Raw genomic sequence first — 22833 nt, 5'->3', positions numbered from 1 at the left:
TATGACTTGGATCGCATTTATTAACAGTTTTAATCACTTTCTGTGCCTTGTTTTACAAAGTTGTAGGCCTTCCTAGTAGCAAAGGAGTGGGGCTTGCCTAATTTGTAACATTTTGTGCCAAAAATTGCACCTAAATTTTTGTTCTGTTTACGGAAAGAATGAAATGGCAGCAGACATTCTTATTACTAAAAGCGCTTCCTTTAGAAATACTTTGGCATCGAGAAATTGTTAAGTTTTGCAAGATTTAACAAAATGGATGAAAATTTATTGTTGAGACAATCCTTTTACTCTTACTTTTCTGTTATAACCTCAAGGCCTTCAGGTAGCCTGATTGCTTCTACGCAAAGCAAGCCCAACAAACATGATGTGATCTTCTTTGAGAAGAATGGTCTTGTCCATGGAGAATTCACATTACCTTATGCAAAAGGAGATGTTCTGGTTAGTCAGACGTTGCAAAATAATTTGTGTGTATTTAACTCTCGAAACTAAAATTAATTGTCACAAATATGTGATGCTAGGTTCACACCTGCGTTCAGCCTTCCGTTCTGTGGTTTCCATCTTCTGCATGCCAGAAGACGCAAAGCACAGACCGGGTCCGGCCGTGAGCGGCGGTGAGCGTTTTATGCTCTCCGCCGCAAAACCGGATTTTTTAATCCGGACACAGAGTACTGTATGTCCGACTCTGTGTCCGGATTAAAAAACCCGGTTTCGCGGTGGAGAGCGCAAAACGCTCACTGCCGCTCACGGCCGGACAGCTTTCTCACCCATTCAAATGAATGGGTGAGAGACTCCTGCAGGTTTCCGTCTCCTGCTCTGTTTTATGCAGGAAACTGAAACCTGCACAACGGAGAGGACAACACAGATGTGAACGAGCCCTTAAATGGAATTTTTGCTGTATTTTTAATGATTTATAAAATGCAAATATAATACTGTTAACAGTACATACAGTGATTAAAATAGGCAATAAAGGATAAATATAACAGTGTTAAATGACTTTTAGTTTGTGCTATGTTTAACTGTATTTATGTTTCATATTCTTTTGGAAATAGGTGAAAGAACTTCTATGGAACTCTGATTCAACTATTTTAGCTCTGTGGCTACAGGAAATCAAGAAACAGGGTTCAGAACCAAATACTTATGGTAAGTTCAAAAAAATTGATGAAATCAACATGAACATCAGTGACACTGACCATGTTAGCAGGGAGGATTCCTTTAACTAGCTAGAATGAACTGATATTTTGAGTATCCTAGCAGGGTCCCCTTGTACGTCCACAGTGGTATTTTGTGTCCTTATATTGGGAACATATATGCAAAGGAGGGCGGGGGAAAGGGGCAGAGGCGCGGGGGTGCAGGGAGGCCAGGGGCAAGCAGTAGGTAGGGGCGCTCAGGGGAATGGCGCGGGGGGGCCACAGCGCCGATCATACACAACAGCCCTTGGTCCACTATACGCGGCTCAGCGCCGACACCAACCCGCAGACGAAGTCGCGGGCAGATGCTATTACTGAATATGTGTGATATTGAATGTGGGGTTTTTTTGTTTTTCTTTCATTTAAGTTCAGTTCTGGGTTGTTGGAAATTATCATTGGTATCTGAAGCAAAGTTTACAATTTGGGAATGAGGAAGACAAAAGAGTCATGTCTGTATTGTGGGACCCTGAGAACTCATATAGGCTGCATGTTCTATGCACTGGATGGCAGTACCTTTGCTATGACTGGACCTGGTGTACAGACCGCAGTGGTGGCCATGGTACAGGAGGGCAGACTGATGTTGCCGTAATTGATGGTGGTAAGAACATTTAATTCTATTTCACAGCACTCTTGTATTAGTAATTAGTGAATTTATTTAAAGAGGACCTTTCATCAGATCGGGCACATGCAGTTTTATATACTGCTGGAAAGCTGACAGTGCGCTGAATTCAGCGCACTGTCGGCTTTCCCGATCTGTGCCCCGGGTAAAGCGCTATCGGTCCCGGTACCGTAGCGCTTTACAGTCAGAAGGGTGTTTCTGACACTTAGCCAGGGACGCCCTTCTGCCCAGCAGTGCCTATCACGCTGTGCTGTGTGAGCGGGGAGGAACGTCCCCTCCCTCTGCTCACAGTGCTCGTCCATAGACGAGTATTATCAGGAGAGGGAGGGAGGAGTTCCTCCCCGCTCCACAGTACAGCGCGATAGGCGCTGCTGGGCAGAAGGGCGTCCCTGGCTAAGTGTCAGAAACGCCCTTCTGACTGTAGAGCGCTACGGTTCCCGGGACCGATAGCGCTTTACCCGGGGCACAGATCGGAAAAGCTGACAGTGCGCTGAATTCAGCGCACTGTCAGCTTTCCAGCAGTATATAAAACTGCATGTGCCCAAATCGGTGAAAGGTCCTCTTTAATTGCCAAATTAATTCCTTATTTTACATTGGAGACCGTAACTTTTTTGTTTTGTTGTTTCGGCCTTGCAACCGCTTTTATCAATGTTGGTACAAAAGAAGACATACGAAATGTCACAAAACAGATCATAATATAGTGTATAAATACACATATAGGAAACATGTAGATAGTAGATGACCCAATAGCATACAAGGTGATCAAAAAGGGTTATATATACAAATCATATAGTTAAGATGTATGCAACCAACTTGTCAACATATATAAGTACATCCTGAAATTGATGTGCTGTGTCGGTAACAACTAAAATCCTGCAGTAGTTTGGCCTGGAGAAACATAAAATAACATACATTTATCTTTTTTTGTTCAGATAAGCTATTGGTGACGTCCTTTGGTCAGTCTGTGGTCCCTCCTCCAATGTGCACATTTCACATGCAGTTCCCACGGGTTGTGAATGATGTTGCTTTCCATACAGATCCTAACAAGAGCAGTGACTTTGCAGTGCTTGATGCCGACAATACACTTTATATCTGCAGATATGGTCAGTAAAATGTATGCAATTAAATTGAAAGCCACATATTACTTAATAAACTAAACATAGGAAGTTATTTTCTCTTATTATTATTTTTTTTGCAGGAATTGATGCAGTTAAGGATTCTAATGTTAAAGCGGTACCAGGAAATGGGTATAAACTAAACACTACAATGCCCATATTACAAAATGAATTCAGGTAATTTTTATGTGATAAAGTAAATCTGTCAGCAGAGTATACAGTCTTATGTAGGCAGTATAGTCTGTTAACATATCTGCTTTAGCTTGTATGTTGAAGAATTTCAAAAGCATGAACTAGGAAGATGTGAAATGTTTGATCATGCATAGGATCATTTATATTGTTTTCGTAGGTGCCATGGTCTACAGTTGTTAAAGGGTCATCCAATAAAATGTTTTATCTAGAAAGGCAAAAACATAAACTCCCTGTTCCCCTCACCTATGGAGACACAACAATCACATCCTCTCCTGATGGCCACATGACATTCATGTACTGTAATTAGGCATCGAATGTACATATATACCCACAGTATATACCCACAGTTTCCTATTGAGAGATGTCTTTGAAAATTGCTCATAGATAGCATGTAACCCCACAATGCAGTTTCTTCATGGGAGGTGCAACTGATCTGGGAAGTTCTCTCAGCATCTCCTATGCCTCTGATTCTCCCTTGTTTTTATAATCTCTTGTCTACATACATAAAGATCTCTGAGATTTTGTGTGACTTGGGGGTTGTCTTCACATCCCTCCTCTCCCCCCTTCTTTTTTCCTTCTTCTTTTCTCGCTTTCTCTTTGTTATCCCCCCCTCCACACACACACAAGCTTTATTTCTCACCCCCCTCCGTTAGATTTAAAGCTATACATTGTAGACATAATAGCATGTACAGTTGATAACTATGTTATATGGACTTTTCTATTCATTTCTTGGGGATACTGAAACAGCTTCCCTTCCCAAACCCTCTGATATTGTTGTTAAGTTTCACGGAGATAACTCATCCTCATCCTCCCTGATGGGCTTATTGAAACTCTGATTGACTTGCTCCCTACCTTGCCTCCTCCATTTCCATACCCAATCACCCCACCTTACCTACCTTCCTATTACTTACCCTCAAAGTAGGGAATGTCTGTTTTAGTTTATTCTGGTATTTTTTTTTGTTCCGAAAACTTTAATGAACACAAAAACATGTAATTTAAAATATCCTGCAGTTACAAATGCTGTAAAGAAAAAAGTTCTTCTTCAAACAGCTTTTTTTCCATTTGTAGAGTCCAAGTTCCATCATGTCACGTATATCCTCTTTACGTCTGCCATCTTACATGGGTGCAGGATGATACTTTTTTAGTTGTCATTCAAGGAGAGAACTCCAGTCAATCAACGGTCTGCCACATGAAGATTACAACAGATGGCCAAAATGTTGATGTCCGGTATATAAAGCTTTGTTTTATTCTATATTATCTTATTTTATCTTCTGTAGCATTGCATTATACAGTATTGTGTTATGTATTTTTACATCATTGTAAATATGTAGTAATCATGTTCTTTTTCGTTTTTCTATAAAACAGGCCTTCTATATCCCTTAATGGGCGTATTATCGGTGTGTCTTATAGCCCAAAGTCCAAGATGTGTGCTTTACAAACATCCAATGGAGAAATCTGGAAGTATCTATGGGGTGAGTGCCTTGCGGCAGTTTTTAGGAATGAGAAACATTGTAGCACTCTGTTTTGTAACATTTATTGCTGGTGCTCTGTTACCCTTTGCAGGACCAGTGGATAGGATAATCACTTTCTTAACACTAGTAACAAGCGACTGAATTGTTATGCCCAGGGCTGTAGAGTGGGAATCGGGATCAATTTTGCTTGGAGTTGGAAAAAACTTGCTAACTCTGGCTTCAAAATTAAATTACTTGTAGTTATTACATAGTTATTGGTTTTAATTGTATTGTCTTTTAATAATATTGTAGTATTTAAATTAATAGTGTAACAATTTTAATTAGCTACATAGTTTGTTGTAGGGTTGGGCAATTATAACCTAAATCAAAATCACGATTAATTGACGTTTTTACTTATTGTATAAGCCGACCCGAATATAAGCCGAGACCCCTAATTTTGCCACAAAAAAACTGGGAAAACTTATTGACTTGAGTATAAGCCGAGGGGGGGAAATCCATCATTGCAGATAAAAAGTCTGGTCATGTGCATTTCAGCTTAGTAACTCCATGGGGATCATAGTAATAGCAGTTAAACCCCATCATGTCCCTCACAATAACCCCTGGTGTGCCTCACATAAGAGTTACTGATATGTGGGACATATGGTGGTAATAATTACGTATCTTCACAATTAAGGTCCTTCATTAGTACCCTCATGTGTCTCACATATTAGTAACCCTTATACAGTATGGGGCACACAGGGGTTAATATGAGGGACATGATGGGATTAACTGTTATTAATGTGAGGCACATGGAGTTACTGAAACTATAACCCCAAATGCCTGACAGTAATAGGCAGAGTAACTAAAGGAAGGTACCTGTGTGTGTCACTTTACTGCAGCTTCCTCTCCTCCATACAACAGACATCTTCCATAAGACACAATGAATCCCGGCCACTCATCTGCAGGGTAGATGCTAAATCCTAGTGTGCTAAAGGACCTCTGATGATGTCATGACCATGTGATCGGACTCTGGTGTGGGCGGAGCTACTAGGATTTAGACTCAACCTTATCTGCAGATGTTACATACCAGTGGCTACAGGACCTTTGATGACATCACAGTCACGCAACCTCATGACAATCCTATCACAGAGCAGTAGCACTAAAGGACCTCCCCCTTCCAGGTCCTTCCAGTTTTCTGTGCTCCGTGGACCCTGACTCGTGTATAAGCCGACGAGAGCATGAAAATGCCATGCCATTCCACAAAATTTTGGTCTGTTTTATTATCCTGAATGGCATATCCTTTAGCCAATGGCAGTGAAGATGCAATATAATCGATGTGAGCAGGTTTACACAGTCCTAGTTTATTACATATTTACTTTCATAAGAATCCAATCACTAGCTTTTTAATGAATTTAAGGATCTCCGCCATAACCACTCAGTAGCAGCTATCAGCCATTTGTGAAGGAGTTAGAGTCGGTCTGTGGAAAATCAGAGGAGTCAGTGGTTTGTCCTTAGCCTATAAATGTCCATGGTTATATAGGATTTAATACTAGTACCCTTGATTTAGCAGGTTTGGGGTGTAGAATTAATAGGCCATAGTTGACACATGGCATTGTGTTTTAACTTGTACGTAAAAGAAAATTATCCAGCTTATAAAAAAAGTCACATTAGGTAACAGATCTGTATGTGACGTCAGTAACATGATACAGCTCGACTTAAATAAATTTAACCCCAATATTTTTTAATTCAGCCCAATTCTTAATCTTTTCAGAGCCTTCATCGCCTGTCCTGGAACCCTGGAAAGATGCATTGGGCCAAGTTATAAAGTTCCAACATCCGTGTATTCAGATTGCCATCACAGAAATAGATGGAGAGGTACAGTAATACTATGCTTAGTGTGACTTTACTTGTTTACAAAGTAAAATTCAGTAATTATAGGAAGCATGGTGTATCAGGGAGTAGCATTGTTGCCTTGCAGCAATGGGTCCTGAGTTGAAATCTGCTTTTGATTTATATCTCCACACGGTATCTTTGTAAGCTCACTGGACAAAACATTAGCACCCTAGTGCTCAAGCACTAGTAAATTGTTAAGCCTGTACAGATGGGGCAGTGGTTGAGTGATCAATAAACTCTATATTTGGGGGACGTTCCTCACAGCCCAGCGATGATGCTTGTCTATAAGACCCCACCCTTCTGACAGTGGAGAGATATTGATGCTGATATTAAATTAATATCTGATATCTCCAGCATCGCAGCGAATAGGTGGATGTTCACTTAAAGTGTATGAACCAATAGTTTGTGTGGCTTAATCCAGTTATGGTATTATATTTCAAAGTTAAGCTTTTCTCTTAGTAACTTGTGTTTCCTCTGGTTACTGGCAGATTGTGCCTCTAGAAACTGTTGTCACTTCCCATTCTGTTGAGCGGAGGACTGTGTTAGCCATTCCTATTTCAATGATTAATAATAACATAGTTAATTAGGTTGACAATACACCTTTCCATTGCAGGAAGTTGTTTTGGGCATTACTGACAGATCTCGTTTGTTCATCAATAATCTGGTCGTAAGTGTTTTTAATTATTGTTTTCTAGTTTTTATTCATTTAGTTAATATATTTAACCACAAGATGCATTTCTTAGCAGATAAAAAAAAAAATCTTGTTAAAAAGTGCATGAGATTTACAATCCCAAGTCAGGTGGTCTGACAGTGATAGACCCCTCCCCCAACTGTAAAGTGTCTGCTTTCCATGATGAAGGGTCTATTCTGTTCAATCTGTTCTTCTATTTACTTTTTTACAAGTATAGCTGCTTGGACACTGTTTTTTTTTTTTTTTTTTTTTTTTTTTTTTAATTTTTTTTATAGGAACTGTAACTAGGGTTTATTTTTGGAGTAGGATTATAGTTCAAGCATATTCCAAAAAATCTTGAAAAATCATACTAGGGCTTATTTTTGGGTAAACCGGGTAGCATTCTGCCTTTATACAGTCTAATTTGTTTTCGATGCAATCCTTACAATAGGTGGCTACAAACATCACTTCTTTTGCCATATACGATAACTTCCTGCTCTTAACTACCCACTCTCATACTTGTCGAAGTGTGTCTCTGATAAACACATCATTAAAAGGTAAGCTTTTCTAATGTATCTCTGGCAAACTCTTTATGAAATAAGCTAAAGAATCTTGTCAGTCAGCAAGTTAGTCAACTGCAAATGTTCATGAATCAGTATATTAGCTAATTTAAGCAGCAATGTTACCGATGGTCTTGACTGCCTTTATTTTCCAACTATTTATTGTAGCACTCGTCGAACTCTTAAATAGCACATCAAATGCCAATGATGAAACTGTTCGAAAAGTGGAGAGAGGATCTCGCATTGTTACTGTGGTTCCGCAGGACACCAAAGTAATCTTACAGGTCAGTTACTGTTTCCTTCATTGCAGTCCTTTGTTGACAGAACAGTGATTATACCATATTTTCCTTGTCCCTTACACCAATATTTTCTGTCTGGATGAAACTATCCCAAGGAATTTGTCCTGTTTGGATCTACACAAGGATGGGACATGATAGATCTGGATCAGTGTGTGGCAGCTTCAGTTTATAATATTTAAGTACATAATATTTACCTTATTTTTCGGACTATTAAACATACTTTTTACTCTCAAATTTGGGAGAAAAATGGAGGTGCGTCTAATAGAGTTGCCCGAAGTGATACAGGGCCCACAGCCAGCTGGAGATGAACTGGGCCTCGCAGCACGATGATAGCAATTGGAGGAATCCTGGTTCTTCGAACGCTATACTTGTAGTCTGCCCAGGCACCAGGCCCTTTTAACAAATTGTTGGGTCCTGTCCAAAGGTTTCATAAGTGGCCCCTCCTCCTATCGCCACAACTTAGAAATAACTGACATGCACAAATTACAATGCCCCCTCAATGGCCCACATAGTATAACACCCTTTAGTGGCTCTCACATAATATAATGCCTCCCTAGTGGCCTCATACAATATAATGCCCCTCATATTGTCCCCTGCCAGGTTGCCCCAACATTTTCATCTCCCTCTCCAGTTTGTCTCCACAGATTCATGTCAAAGAAAAAAAACCAAACCTTAATACTCGCCTTTCCCCATTCACTCCTCTCTCTGGTCCCATGACTTCACTACATTGTGCCTCCTGCTCTGGGAGCAAAGACAGAGGCTGGGTGGTGAAGCAGGGAGTAGACGGTTGCCTACTTCATCACTGTTTACAAATCATTGGCGTCAGCGGGCCAGCAAATGCAGAAATGTCCCACTGTGTAAAGGGCGTCTTCGCTACCATAGGGCCTGGTGCAAGTGCACCATGGGTCCTATGGTTAAAGCGGGCCTGCCCAGGGAAAGTGAGTAAAAATAACAAACACTTATACTTATCTGGGCTTCTGACGTTCCCCAGCATCCTGTTTGTGACTCTTCTGGCCTGTGATTGAGGTCACACACCCCAGACATCACCACTGGGTTCAGTAATTGGGCCTCACCAGTTACATGGGGCGCCCTGGAATAATGACATCGGCACTCCCCATGTGACCACTGAGGCTCAAAAACATGCCCCAGCAGTGACATCTGGGACACGTGACCTCGCATGCAGAAGACAACTGAAGAAGATGCTGAGGAGAGCCGGATGGACTGAAGATGCCCAGGAGAGGTGAGGCAAGATGAGTATAAGTGTTATATTATACTGTGTGGGGGCCACTGTGGATTATATAATACTGTGTTGGGGCCACTCTGGGGAACATATTGTATTGTTTGGGGGCCACTGTGGGGAGTATATTGACTGTGTGGGGGCCAGGTGGTGCAGGTACGTTAGGAGAAACAATCCCATGCTTCCAGTATGTGCCTCCATGATGTGACTGTTGTTTCCCACATTAACATAGGCAAATTCCACTGAAGGGCCACCTGTCAATGTGGCCCTGCATCTGTTGCAAAGGTACAACTCCCATCATACATGGACAGGTTAAGAAGATGGGAGTTGCAGTTTGGCAACAGCTGCAGAGCCACACAGGTTGTTCAAAACCGATGTTCTCGTGCAAGAGTGTTGCACAACCTATGGCTCTCTAGTAGGAGATCCCACATAAGTTGGTTTCCTCCTCTAAAACCTAAACCTAGGTGCGTCTTATGAACTGGTGTGTCTTATAGTCTGAAAAATACAGTAACTCTTCTTATTGCAGTACTATGGGGTCAAATAGTCAAATAAGACAGATATAAAAATAGATAATAAAAAAAGGCCAATAGGTACATACATTAGAGCTGCAGGTAAAACTTGTAAGTACACACAGTCTTGAGAGTGAAGTATACCAAAAATTCTGCTCTTGCCATTTAGCTAGTCTTAAAGTGGTTGTCTGTTCCCAAATTGAATTTTCATACTGATGACCTATCCTGTGATCTGTTGGGGTCACACTCCCGACCCTGCACAGATAATCTGTCCTAGTCATCTTTCGGTTTTGGAAGCTGTATAGTGATGTTTCTGGTGAACCTCATCGCTGTTCTTATTACTTGTATAGGATCAGCACTGAACGCGCCACCCATCCACTAGCAGCTCCAGAGGCTGCTAGAACAGATGATCTCTGCAGGTTCTTATCCTGTGAATAGGCCAACAGTCTGGAAATTCAGTTTGGGGCCTGACAATCCCTTTAAGTCCTTGTATTGTTCTTCAGGATAAGTGACTTAGTGATGTCAATCATCTGCAAATGTTCTACCAGAGTCAGGAGGCTAGTGTTACCAGTTAGACTTCTTTGTGCAGATACAATGAATGCAGAAAACAATCCTTGGATACAGAGACTGCTTCCACATGAGATGAATAAGTAGCCTTCAAACGGTTATTTCCATGAACTACTTTGATGTCTCACAGGTTAAGGCATATGTATCTGATAGATGCAGGTCCCACCTCTGATACCAGCATCTATAGCGAGAATAGCGGTCCCTTCTTTTTGTGATCATAGTACAAGAAACTGATGTTTCATCGTTAAAACCATTTTACAGATTTCGTGTCTGCTAAAGTGCATTTACACTGTAAACCAATTAAGCCTGGAACAGGAATAAAGTAAACAGCACACTGCCCACTGCTGCAATTTATCTGCTATAGAATAGGGTACTCACACTCAAAAGCTCCCAGCACTACTCTTCTCTAATAGCAAAGGGTATATATACTGTATTTTTCGGACTATAAGACGCACTTTTTTCCCCCTAAATCTGGCGGGAAAATGAGGGTGCGTCTTATAGTCCGAATGTGGAGCACCGCCATGTTCCTGCCGCTGCTGGCTATACGCGGAGGCCCAAAGCTAAAGTCCGCAATTAGAATGCATTCTAATTGCCGGCATTAAAACTTAACCCCCCCCTTCCCCCCAAAGTGTAGAATACACCCCCATATCTTTAAAGTTGTAGGTCGGCTCCTGCGCGGTGAGGTCGCAGGATCCGACCTGTTCTGGTGACAGCCGGGAGCCAACTGAAGGCTCTATGTTATATTGCCCTCTATGGGACTTGCGATAAAACAGTGAAAAAAAAAAAAGATTTAAAAAAATTAAATAAATAAATCTTCTAAATCACCTCCTTTCCCTAGAATACATATAAAAGTAGAAAATTACTGTGAAACACAAACACATTAGGAATCCGTGTCCGAAAATTCCCACTCTACTGATATTTTTCAAACCGCCGTGTTTTTTTTTTTTTCACCGTTTTGCCTCTGATTTAAATAAAAGGTGATCTAAGCAATAGACATTCCCCAAAATGGTATAACTAAAAAGTACATTTGGCCCTGCAAAAAAACGTGGATCTCCGTACAGCTGCAGGGTCACCTGTCAATGTGGCCTTGGAGCTGTTACAAAACTACAACTCCCATATATTAAATATTTTACCATTTTTTTGCTTCAAAATTTTTTCCCCCTATTTTCCTCCTCTAAAACCTAGGTGTGTCTTATAGTCCGAAAAATACGGTAACTCCCACTCCATGGTGCTAGTATGGTGCCAATGAAGCACACATTACCGTTGTATACAGTCCCTGACAAAAGTTCTGTCGCTTATCCATGTTGTGGAATCAAAAGCTTATAACCTGACTTTAAATTCATCCATTGGTTTTAGAAATGGCTCATATGAAAGGTGAAACCCTCCCAAATGTGTTTTTATTAAGAAAATAAATTGGCTTCACCGCTGAAATATTGATCATCTAATGAACACAGAAAGGTCAGATTTTGGCAAGACAAAAGTTTTGTGTCCTTAGTTTCAGCGGTGAAGCCAATTTATTTTCTTCACAAAAAACACATTTGGGAGGGTTTCACCTTTCATATGAGCCATTTCTAAAACCAATGGATGAATTTAAAGTCTGGTTATAAGCTTTTGATTCCAGAACATGGATAAGCGACAGAACTTTTGTCAGGGACTGTATACAGACATTTCACAGCACTCAAGTTTAAGGTGCAGTTTTTAAATATCAGTGGAAATCCAGAATGTTATATTTCATGGATGAATATGGCAGACTGCAGTAAGGATTCTTCCAGAAGTTTCTGACCTTCTTCAGCTAATGTCCAAGATGGTAAGCAATGGGGGTTTGATGCTGCTCGGTTACAGAGGAGGAGAGAGTGTTTCATATACATAGGTAATTCCTTCAAAGAGATTTTCAAGGCAAAAACTTTTGTTGGCCTGTGAAAGCAGTGTACATATGAAATACTATAATTTTTCCATGTCAAGAATTATATATATATATATATATATATATATATATATATATATATATATTATTATTATTATTATTATTATTATTATTATTATTTTATTTTTATTTTTTTTGTAACAACAGATGCCAAGGGGGAACTTAGAAACTATCCATCACAGAGCTCTTGTCCTGGCACAAATCCGCAAGTGGCTGGATAGGTCAGTGATTTGAAATGCATAGCTTTTGTCTTATTTTGCCTTTTGTACTTTTGGAAACCTATTTACATGGACTGTTGCTCAAAATGTGTTTGTCACACTTGTGTATTACTTAGTTGTTATGTTTAATGTATTTTTTTTGTTGTTGTTGAACTTCAGTTTAAGTAAACACTTGCACGCAAACCTGATCATAAAGCAACAATAATAACTTTGCATGTCCAGGCAGAAGTCAATTCTGTTATGCAACATTAAACCAGGGTTCACACTAGCATCAGTGTCCGATAGCTAGTGTCCGATGCTAATGTCCGCGCAAAATCTTGCCGTGTCTGTCCTTAAGTGTCCGTTTACAAAGATGTCCAATTTTTCAAGCGGACAGCTAAACCTTACATGTAGGATTTAGCTGTCCACTTGAAAAATCGGACATCTTTGTAAACGGACACTTAAGGACAGACACGGACAGTAAAGGACACTACATGTAGTCCCATTTAAAATAATGCAAACTGACACAGCTAGCGTCCGATGCTAATATCCGCGCAAAATCTTGCACGGACATTAACATCAGACACTAGCTGTCGGACACCGATGCTAGTGTGAACGCTTCCTAAACTGTCCTGTCCGTGCTACTGGTCTATTGCAGGACCAGATAAATGTACAGCAATGGATCCCAGAAATGATGGACACAGGGATAACACGGAGGCTCAGTGGTTAGCACTGCAGCCTTACAGCGCTGGAGTCCTGGGTTCGAATCCCGCCAGGAACAACATCTGCAAGGAGTTTGTATGTTCTCCCCATGTTCTTGTGGATTTCCTCCCATTCTACACAGAGATACTGATAGGAAAAAAAAACACAAAAAACCCGTACATTGTGATCCCTACATGGGGCTCACAATCTACATTAGAAAAAAATAAATAAAAAAATGGTGTACCCAGATCCCAGGGGACCCCACTGATTATAATCCGTCAGGTGTCCATTTGTTTTTTTTACTGAAATCAAAAAAAGTCAAGCGTTTTCATCGGCTGATTTTTGACAGACACTCCAATGGAGACTACGACACAGATGTGAACGTGGCCTTAATACCAAATGGAAAGCACTGGTTTAAATATGTGAGAAGTTTATTTTTCTCACAAACAGGCAGTAGAACCACATGGATCTAACCAGTTTCCTAGGAAGGCTCGAGGTGGGGCATGACAGGATAGGGACCGCAAAGTGGGTGTCTCATCCAGACTTTCTGCAACACCAACCCGTTCCCAAAGGGTAAGGTGTAATTTACAATCTTTACCCAGTACGCGATTAAGGGGCCCTTTTGGAGTGTATTATGTTGAGTGTACAGGGAGTGGGACGTCCAAAAGGGAATTGACAGATTAATTTACAAGAAGCTTCATCTGCTTTGGGTGGAGTGCTATGTTCCATTTCTTCCTCTGTCTTTGAAACCTCCCTTTCTTCTTCAAGATTGGACTTCATCCACCTCTTTTTTTTTGCCTAAGGTGGTTATCCTTAGGCAAATCCTTGGTACTTATCCTTGGTGCTCTGGCATATCCTAGCAGTGGCCAAACCTGCTGCTCTGCCTTCTTGTGTTACCGGAAGTCCCCACCTCACTGTGACCTCCAATGTCCCTTTCTCCATGCAGCCCAAAGTCACATTCATGATTCAGTTGGTTTAGGATCTGAATACCCCCAGATTTCCTTTCTCCAGTCTCTTCACAGAACTTGCCCTGGTGATTACAGCAATGTCATGTAGACCAGACTTCCTGTTTATTGCAGTACAGAAACTCCGCTAAGCTATACTAACTATGCTGTTTTGGGTTCAGCAGTTCTCCTAAGTGGTAGAGTGTTGTCTACTGTTCCTTATAATGGTTTGCAGATTTGTAGATGCTGCTCTGGACTGTGGTCAGTTCCAACAATGGGGCAGATTTAATGATCATACGGTCAGCTAAAGTTGGTTTAACCACGTAAAAGAAAGCAGCACCAAACATACAATTCCTTAACAGTGCTGAACAGTAATGAGGGCACAAGAGGTATCTTTTATCACTCTTCACTTTAGATTACAAATGATGATCCTAAATCTTGGACCTTTTTATTATCTCACGCTGTCTTAGTAAAAAAAAATTGGATAGGTTTTGTAAACTACCCAATTGATATGAGGTAATAACCACAGTCCTAGCTAAGCCAATAACATTTACATGGAACTATGATCAAAATGTGACATTGTTTATTCCAGAGCTTCAAAATAGTGATTGCGGGACAGTCATTTTTCGCCACGTTTAGTCGCAAGTTGTTCAGTGGAAAAGACAGAGATGTTCTGCCAGTGCTCCTTAGGGGAATAAAGCTGTATTGCAGTTTCTTGCTCAGAGACTGGTGAAGGGAGCTTTGTCTCTTTTATTTCACAATTGTGGGGGTCTTGGAGGTTAGACCCCTCTGATTAGAATGTTGTGGAATCAATATGCCTTGACATTCTAAGATTATATTTGTCATGATGTTTATTAATCTTTCTGATCCCTTTTTATCCCTATTTGACATTTATATATCAAATCCACCATAATGTGAATGGCTGTGGGCTGCCTCTTGGTGTCAAGAGATTGAGATCAATGTCTAGTGTGTCCAAAGTCTTATTAAATACTCAGTGATAGAAAATGTGGAACTGAAATGCAGGAAAAATGCAAAAAAAAAAAATAAGTCTGAGGTTCTCACAATCATGTATGTATATTTTCCAGTTGTTGCTTTAGAGATGCCTTTGAATGTATGCGGAAGCTACGAATTAACTTGAACTTAATTTATGATCACAATCCTAAGGTATGTCTATTTCCTTTTCTTGTCTTCATTATTAGAATTACACGTGGAGATACTAAATATCCGTCACTTTTCTCTTGTGTTCTAGGCTTTCTTGGACAATGTGGACCTGTTTGTAAAGCAGATTGATTCTGTAAATTATATAAATTTATTTCTAACTGAAATCAAGTAAGTGTTATTTCAGTAGGCTGTGTGTATGAAAATTGTGAGTCCAAATATTTGCATTGTATGAATTGTTCATCTTCTTTCATATGTGGTCACTGATTTGCATTGGTGTGTCTTTGTTCACAGAGAAGAGGATGTAACTACTACGATGTACCCTACGCATTCAGCTTCTCCTTCTTTCCAGCATTCTGGAGCCAAGAAGGTTGATATAATCTGTGATGTAATGAGAGAAGCCTTGTCCAAACTGAATCCTCAGAAGTATGTGCAGCTTTCTATGTTTTGTCCGAATAAAGCTTATCAGATTTATGACATCTCTTTAGATTTCCTTGCATATATTTACCTGTTCTACGCTCTGTCGGCATCTTTACATGTGTGTTTAATCATTATAGCACATCTGACTTTTAGAGAAATCATTGTGAAAATAAATTTTAGTGAGCTGCAGTATATTACATTTTGCTTAAATAAGATGATATATTAAAGGGGCTCTATCAGCAAAATCATGCTGATAGAGCCCCACATATGCGTGAATAGCCTTTAAAAAGGCTATTCAGGCACTGTAAAAGTTATATTACACTACCCCCCAGTTTTAAAATAATACCCTAAAAAAGAATGTTATCTACTTACACATCGTGCACGCTGGGCGGGCATTCAGGGTGCGCCGTCTTCTTCATCCCCGCCTCTTCTTCCTCCGATGGGCTCCGGTCCCGTCCTCCTCCGGCGCTCGCGAACTGACACTGATAAAAAAAAATGGCCTGGGTGCCTGCGCAGTAGCCGTAGTAGAAGCCGCATGCTACTGCACAGACACCCAGGCCATTTTTTTATATCCGTGTCCGCTCGCGAGCGCCGGAGGACATCGGAGGAAGAAGAGGCGTGGATGAAGAAGAAGACACACCCCGAATGCCCGCCCACAGTGCACGATGCGTAAGTAGATAATATTCTTTTTTAGGGTATTATTTTAAAACGGGAGGGGGGGGGTAGTTTAATATAACATTTACGGTGCCTGAATAGCCTTTTTAAAGGCTATTCATGCATATGTGGGGCTCGTACAGCATGATTTTGCTGATAGAGCCCCTTTAAATAGTAAGCCATGCTTAGCTGCATCCCTAAGTTGTCTTTATGCTGCATAGGTATTATTTAGGTAATGTGCAGAAACATTTCATCTCTTGGTGTTTTCTTTTCTAACCTGCTTAGATACTGCTTATCAATACTCACATCTTATGTCAGAAAGACAACCCCAGAGCTAGAGACTGCTCTTCAGAAAGTTCATGAGCTCAGAGGTAAGATTTTATAGCTATCGTTTCTTTCCAGTATGTAAGTATTCCATCCTTACCAGAATGATAAACTTTTTCAGTGGTATGTCTTAGTGTTCCTCTCAAGGATCCCGCAAAACAAAGGCAGACTAATTGGAATGTGTGTTTCCTCATATTTTAGATAGCAGGTTTGTTGCTTACATATACAGTAGTCTTATGCCCGGTTCACACATGCTGATGTGTTCCGTCCATAAGTTCAAGCACATGGACCCCATTATAGTCTATGGAGTCCGTGCGCTTGAACTGCACAGTGCTTGCAGTTGTGCTTGTGTTCCATCCGTCGGGTTCCTCATGCGGACCCTTACGGACGGAACACATCAGCATATTTGAACCAAGCGTTAGAAGAGGCAACAGACTTATTGGATTTGTGTTTGCCAGCATACTGCCTTTCTTATCAGTCTTGTCTTATTTGCTACCTCTGTGTTCTGTTCCTGTTTCTGTCTCTTTAATCCTAGTGTTTGCACCTGCTACCGTTCTCCAGCCTATCCCTTTCTCTCTGTATGTGTGTATTAACTATGTTTTTAGTTCCACTTGGGCTAAGAAATATTTTATGACCCATTTTTGCGTTTTGCATTCCTTTGTTTTATACTAGTTTTGTCAGTTCTGTTTTGGCATCTGAGTTCTGTATCCCTTCCCTGATATGTTTGCGAACATGATGCTCAGTTGTTTTTTGCCGAAGTCTTTGTCTGCCTTGTTTTTTCTTTTTCTTTTTTCTGTTTTTACCTTATTTTAAAGTTCTTTTTTTCAATGACTACAATTACTGATTTATTGATATAACACAAATAATAAGAGTGAATGTCAGCTATAGTGTACCCCTGAGAAAGCCATTGAGTGATACTGGTGGTTACATGTTGGAATTGTTACTTTATCAGTGATGCAATATTTTGTTATATAGCTATAGATCTTTGAACTGACTACCAATTTTTGTTATTGGTACTTAAGTGTTTATATTTCAGTTTGGACCCTGGGCTTTCTACTTTATACCTCTGGTACCTGTCTGGCCCCTGGGCTTTTCTGGTACCCGTTTTGTAATCCCATACCCTTGTTTCTTGTGTTTTACCTGGCTTTTGTTTTTAGCCTGTACTCCTGTCCATCCTGGTTTTAAACTCTGTTCGCATTATGCATTTTACCTTGCTTCTGTTGTCCTCTGCCAGGTTGATTTCTGCCAATCAAGGACCACCTCAGGATCTAGGCCTGGCAGACTCCTTGTAGCCAAGATAAGATCCCCAGGCCAGAAGCCAAACTAGTTTGGTAGCTTGGTGGTTCCATATTCCGCTGGCTGCCAATGTTATAAGGAGGCAACTCATTTAGTGGTTACAGAGGCACAGTTTTTGGTGGATTCTCACCTTACAGAGACACCCAACTTGGCAGAAGAGAACACAGTCCTTTGCAAGTTACCGCATCCAGCTTTTGCTGGTAAAGAAGCAACAACGCACCATTGTTTATAAGTCCACTTTTTCAGGGCAGGCGGCATCATATTGTCAGCCTCACACTACTTTAGCATTTAGAATTATTTGACACATATTAGTTTTAGGTACCTTCTAGCCTCCACAGTACAGTTCCGACAGATGTTGCCCCTTTTTCTTGTATCTCAAATCAGCTGGCTGATCTCTAACGTCACTCTTAATGTGCAAACTCACCTGTTTGCACAGAATTTGGTCTCAAGCACACAAATGGATTTTGGGCAGCAAAGACCTGGTCTCACAATAATAAGTCAAAGTATTCACCAGTTTCAGGGTCCCAGGGTTCAGTAATGTGTACCAACTAAAAGTACAGGTGCTTCTTAGATGCAGATTTAATCCGCTTCTCAGATCTCTAGTAGAGATGAGCGAACACTAAAATGTTCGAGGTTCGAAATTCGATTCGAACAGCCGCTCACTGTTCGAGTGTTCGAATGGGTTTCGAACCCCATTATAGTCTATGGGGAACATAAACTCGTTAAGGGGGAAACCCAAATTCGTGTCTGGAGGGTCACCAAGTCCACTATGACACCCCAGGAAATGATACCAACACCCTGGAATGACACTGGGACAGCAGGGGAAGCATGTCTGGGGGCATAAAAGTCACTTTATTTCATGGAAATCCCTGTCAGTTTGCGATTTTCGCAAGCTAACTTTTCCCCATAGAAATGCATTGGCCAGTGCTGATTGGCCAGAGTACGGAACTCGACCAATCAGCGCTGGCTCTGCTGGAGGAGGCGGAGTCTAAGATAGCTCCACACCAGTCTCCATTCAGGTCCGACCTTAGACTCCGCCTCCTCCGGCAGAGCCAGCGCTGATTGGCCGAAGGCTGGCCAATGCATTCCTATGCGAATGCAGACTTAGCAGTGCTGAGTCAGTTTTGCTCAACTACACATCTGATGCACACTCGGCACTGCTACATCAGATGTAGCAATCTGATGTAGCAGAGCCGAGGGTGCACTAGAACCCCTGTGCAAACTCAGTTCACGCTAATAGAATGCATTGGCCAGCGCTGATTGGCCAATGCATTCTATTAGCCCGATGAAGTAGAGCTGAATGTGTGTGCTAAGCACACTCATTCAGCACTGCTTCATCACGCCAATACAATGCATTAGCCAGTGCTGATTGGCCAGAGTACGGAATTCGGCCAATCAGCGCTGGCCAATGCATTCTATTAGCCCGATGAAGTAGAGCTGAATGTGTGTGCTAAGCACACACATTCAGCACTGCTTCATCACGCCAATACAATGCATTAGCCAGTGCTGATTGGCCAGAGTACGGAATTCGGCCAATCAGCGCTGGCTCTGCTGGAGGAGGCGGAGTCTAAGGTCGGACCTGAATGGAGACTGGTGTGGAGCGATCTTAGATTCCGCCTCCTCCAGCAGAGCCAGCGCTGATTGGCCGAATTCCGTACTCTGGCCAATCAGCGCTGGCCAATGCATTCTATTAGCCCGATGAAGTAGAGCTGAATGTGTGTGCTAAGCACACACATTCAGCACTGCTTCATCACGCCAATACAATGCATTAGCCAGTGCTGATTGGCCAGAGTACGGAATTCGGCCAATCAGCGCTGGCTCTGCTGGAGGAGGCGGAGTCTAAGATCGCTCCACACCAGTCTCCATTCAGGTCCGACCTTAGACTCCGCCTCCTCCGGCAGAGCCAGCGCTGATTGGCCGAAGGCTGGCCAATGCATTCCTATGCGAATGCAGACTTAGCAGTGCTGAGTCAGTTTTGCTCAACTACACATCTGATGCACACTCGGCACTGCTACATCAGATGTAGCAATCTGATGTAGCAGAGCCGAGGGTGCACTAGAACCCCTGTGCAAACTCAGTTCACGCTAATAGAATGCATTGGCCAGCGCTGATTGGCCAATGCATTCTATTAGCCCGATGAAGTAGAGCTGAATGTGTGTGCTAAGCACACTCATTCAGCACTGCTTCATCACGCCAATACAATGCATTAGCCAGTGCTGATTGGCCAGAGTACGGAATTCGGCCAATCAGCGCTGGCTCTGCTGGAGGAGGCGGAGTCTAAGGTCGGACCTGAATGGAGACTGGTGTGGAGCGATCTTAGACTCCGCCTCCTCCAGCAGAGCCAGCGCTGATTGGCCGAATTCCGTACTCTGGCCAATCAGCGCTGGCCAATGCATTCTATTAGCTTGATGAAGCAGAGTGTGCACAAGGGTTCAAGCGCACCCTCGGCTCTGATGTAGCAGAGCCGAGGCTGCACAAGGGTTCAAGCGCACCCTCGGCTCTGATGTAGGAGAGCCGAGGGTGCACTTGAACCCTTGTGCACCCTCAGCTCTGCTACATCAGAGCCGAGGGTGCGCTTGAACCCTTGTGCACACTCTGCTTCATCAAGCTAATAGAATGCATTGGCCAGCGCTGATTGGCCAGAGTACGGAACTCGACCAATCAGCGCTGGCTCTGCTGGAGGAGGCGGAGTCTAAGATCGCTCCACACCAGTCTCCATTCAGGTCCGACCTTAGACTCCGCCTCCTCCAGCAGAGCCAGCGCTGATTGGCCGAATTCCGTACTCTGGCCAATCAGCACTGGCTAATGCATTGTATTGGCGTGATGAAGCAGTGCTGAATGTGTGTGCTTAACACACACATTCAGCTCTACTTCATCGGGCTAATAGAATGCATTGGCCAATCAGCGCTGGCCAATGCATTCTATTAGCGTGAACTGAGTTTGCACAGGGGTTCTAGTGCACCCTCGGCTCTGCTACATCAGATTGCTACATCTGATGTAGCAGTGCCGAGTGTGCATCAGATGTGTAGTTGAGCAAAACTGACTCAGCACTGCTAAGTCTGCATTCGCATAGGAATGCATTGGCCAGCCTTCGGCCAATCAGCGCTGGCTCTGCCGGAGGAGGCGGAGTCTAAGGTCGGACCTGAATGGAGACTGGTGTGGAGCGATCTTAGACTCCGCCTCCTCCAGCAGAGCCAGCGCTGATTGGTCGAGTTCCGTACTCTGGCCAATCAGCGCTGGCCAATGCATTCTATTAGCCCGATGAAGTAGAGCTGAATGTGTGTGCTTAGCACACACATTCAGCTCTACTTCATCAGGCTAATAGAATACATTGGCCAATCAGCGCTGGCCAATGCATTCTATTAGCTTGATGAAGCAGAGTGTGCACAAGGGTTCAAGCGCACCCTCGGCTCTGATGTAGCAGAGCTGAGGGTGCACAAGGGTTCAAGTGCACCCTCGGCTCTCCTACATCAGAGCCGAGGGTGCGCTTGAACCCTTGTGCAGCCTCGGCTCTGCTACATCAGAGCCGAGGGTGCGCTTGAACCCTTGTGCACACTCTGCTTCATCAAGCTAATAGAATGCATTGGCCAGCACTGATTGGCCGAATTCCGTACTCTGGCCAATCAGCGCTGGCCAATGCATCCCTATGGGAAAAAGTTTATCTCACAAAAATCACAATTACACACCCGATAGAGCCCCAAAAAGTTATTTTTAATAACATTCCCCCCTAAATAAAGGTTATCCCTAGCTATCCCTGCCTGTACAGCTATCCCTGTCTCATAGTCACAAAGTTCACATTCTCATATGACCCGGATTTGAAATCCACTATTCGTCTAAAATGGAGGTCACCTGATTTCGGCAGCCAATGACTTTTTCCAATTTTTTTCAATGCCCCCGGTGTCGTAGTTCCTGTCCCACCTCCCCTGCGCTGTTATTGGTGCAAAAAAGGCGCCAGGGAAGGTGGGAGGGGAATCGAATTTTGGCGCACTTTACCACGTGGTGTTCGATTCGATTCGAACATGGCGAACACCCTGATATCCGATCGAACATGTGTTCGATAGAACACTGTTCGCTCATCTCTAATCTCTAGTATTAACCATTATTGATGCATCACTTCTTCTTCTTCAAGTAAAATAAATAATATTGTAGGGAATACGATATCAGAATGATGCCTTGTCTTGAATTTTTGTATTCAGCTTGTTTTTTGGTGCATTCATTTTACAGAGAGCCCATCCTGTCCAGATGCTGTGAGTGCAGAGGAAGCCTTGAAGTATCTGCTGTTCCTTGTGGATGTCAATGAACTCTATGATCATTCTCTTGGGACATATGACTTTGATTTGGTCATTATGGTTGCTGAAAAGTCACAGAAGGTGAGATTATTATATTTGTATACTGATTATGTGATTTCTAAAGGTACATATTAAAGTTAATCCATGGGTAAATGTAACGTGAAACTCTACTTTTATGGAAAACTTTCAAGCAAATAGGTGCTTTTGATATTGATGGGATAGTACTCCACTAGTTCACAGAAAGTGTTTTCTAGTATATTCACTTTATTGCAGTGTACATACTTCTGTACCTGCTGAAATGATAAGCAGCTCCAGGATAGAATATCCATGTTCATTGCAAAGTGGTTGTAACAAGTGCCCTTCTAGCCCTAGTGAAATCCATGTTCAGGCTGTATGAAGTGGTTAGATTTTTAAGGGACATACTTACCTGCACCTTCAAACTAGTCTAGTGCTGTGGAAATTATATAGTTTAGTATTTGTATGTATTTTGCATTAGTGTATGTGTTGACAAGATTCTTCTCCTTATTGTAGTCCACAGTCATGTTTATAATTGACCTCCTTGCTTTCCATTTTGAAGACTTGCTTTTCCTTGTTTTCTACTTGTTACCATCTTACTGCTTTAAAAA

General features: G+C 42.1%; 1 protein-coding gene across 1 annotated transcript in view; it reads left to right on the top strand.

Moving 5' to 3' along the window:
• The window catches only part of ELP1 (elongator acetyltransferase complex subunit 1), a 58539-nt gene that overhangs the window by 12822 nt on the left and 22884 nt on the right, over positions 1-22833 (top strand). The window contains exons 10-26 of the mRNA XM_075282808.1: positions 315-438; positions 1050-1140; positions 1555-1785; positions 2739-2909; positions 3005-3098; positions 4182-4340; positions 4479-4585; positions 6336-6439; positions 7071-7124; positions 7579-7684; positions 7856-7971; positions 12371-12444; positions 15152-15230; positions 15316-15395; positions 15519-15650; positions 16584-16669; positions 22143-22288. Of these exons, the coding sequence (XP_075138909.1) occupies positions 315-438; positions 1050-1140; positions 1555-1785; positions 2739-2909; positions 3005-3098; positions 4182-4340; positions 4479-4585; positions 6336-6439; positions 7071-7124; positions 7579-7684; positions 7856-7971; positions 12371-12444; positions 15152-15230; positions 15316-15395; positions 15519-15650; positions 16584-16669; positions 22143-22288 (1954 nt within the window). The remainder of the gene's footprint in view (positions 1-314; positions 439-1049; positions 1141-1554; positions 1786-2738; positions 2910-3004; positions 3099-4181; positions 4341-4478; positions 4586-6335; positions 6440-7070; positions 7125-7578; positions 7685-7855; positions 7972-12370; positions 12445-15151; positions 15231-15315; positions 15396-15518; positions 15651-16583; positions 16670-22142; positions 22289-22833) is intronic.

This window comes from Leptodactylus fuscus, chromosome 1 (genome assembly GCF_031893055.1).
Source record: "Leptodactylus fuscus isolate aLepFus1 chromosome 1, aLepFus1.hap2, whole genome shotgun sequence".
In the NCBI taxonomy this organism is placed as follows: Eukaryota; Metazoa; Chordata; class Amphibia; order Anura; family Leptodactylidae; genus Leptodactylus; species Leptodactylus fuscus.
Note: the sequence above shows the minus strand (reverse complement) of the source record. Positions and strands in the feature narration are given on the sequence as shown.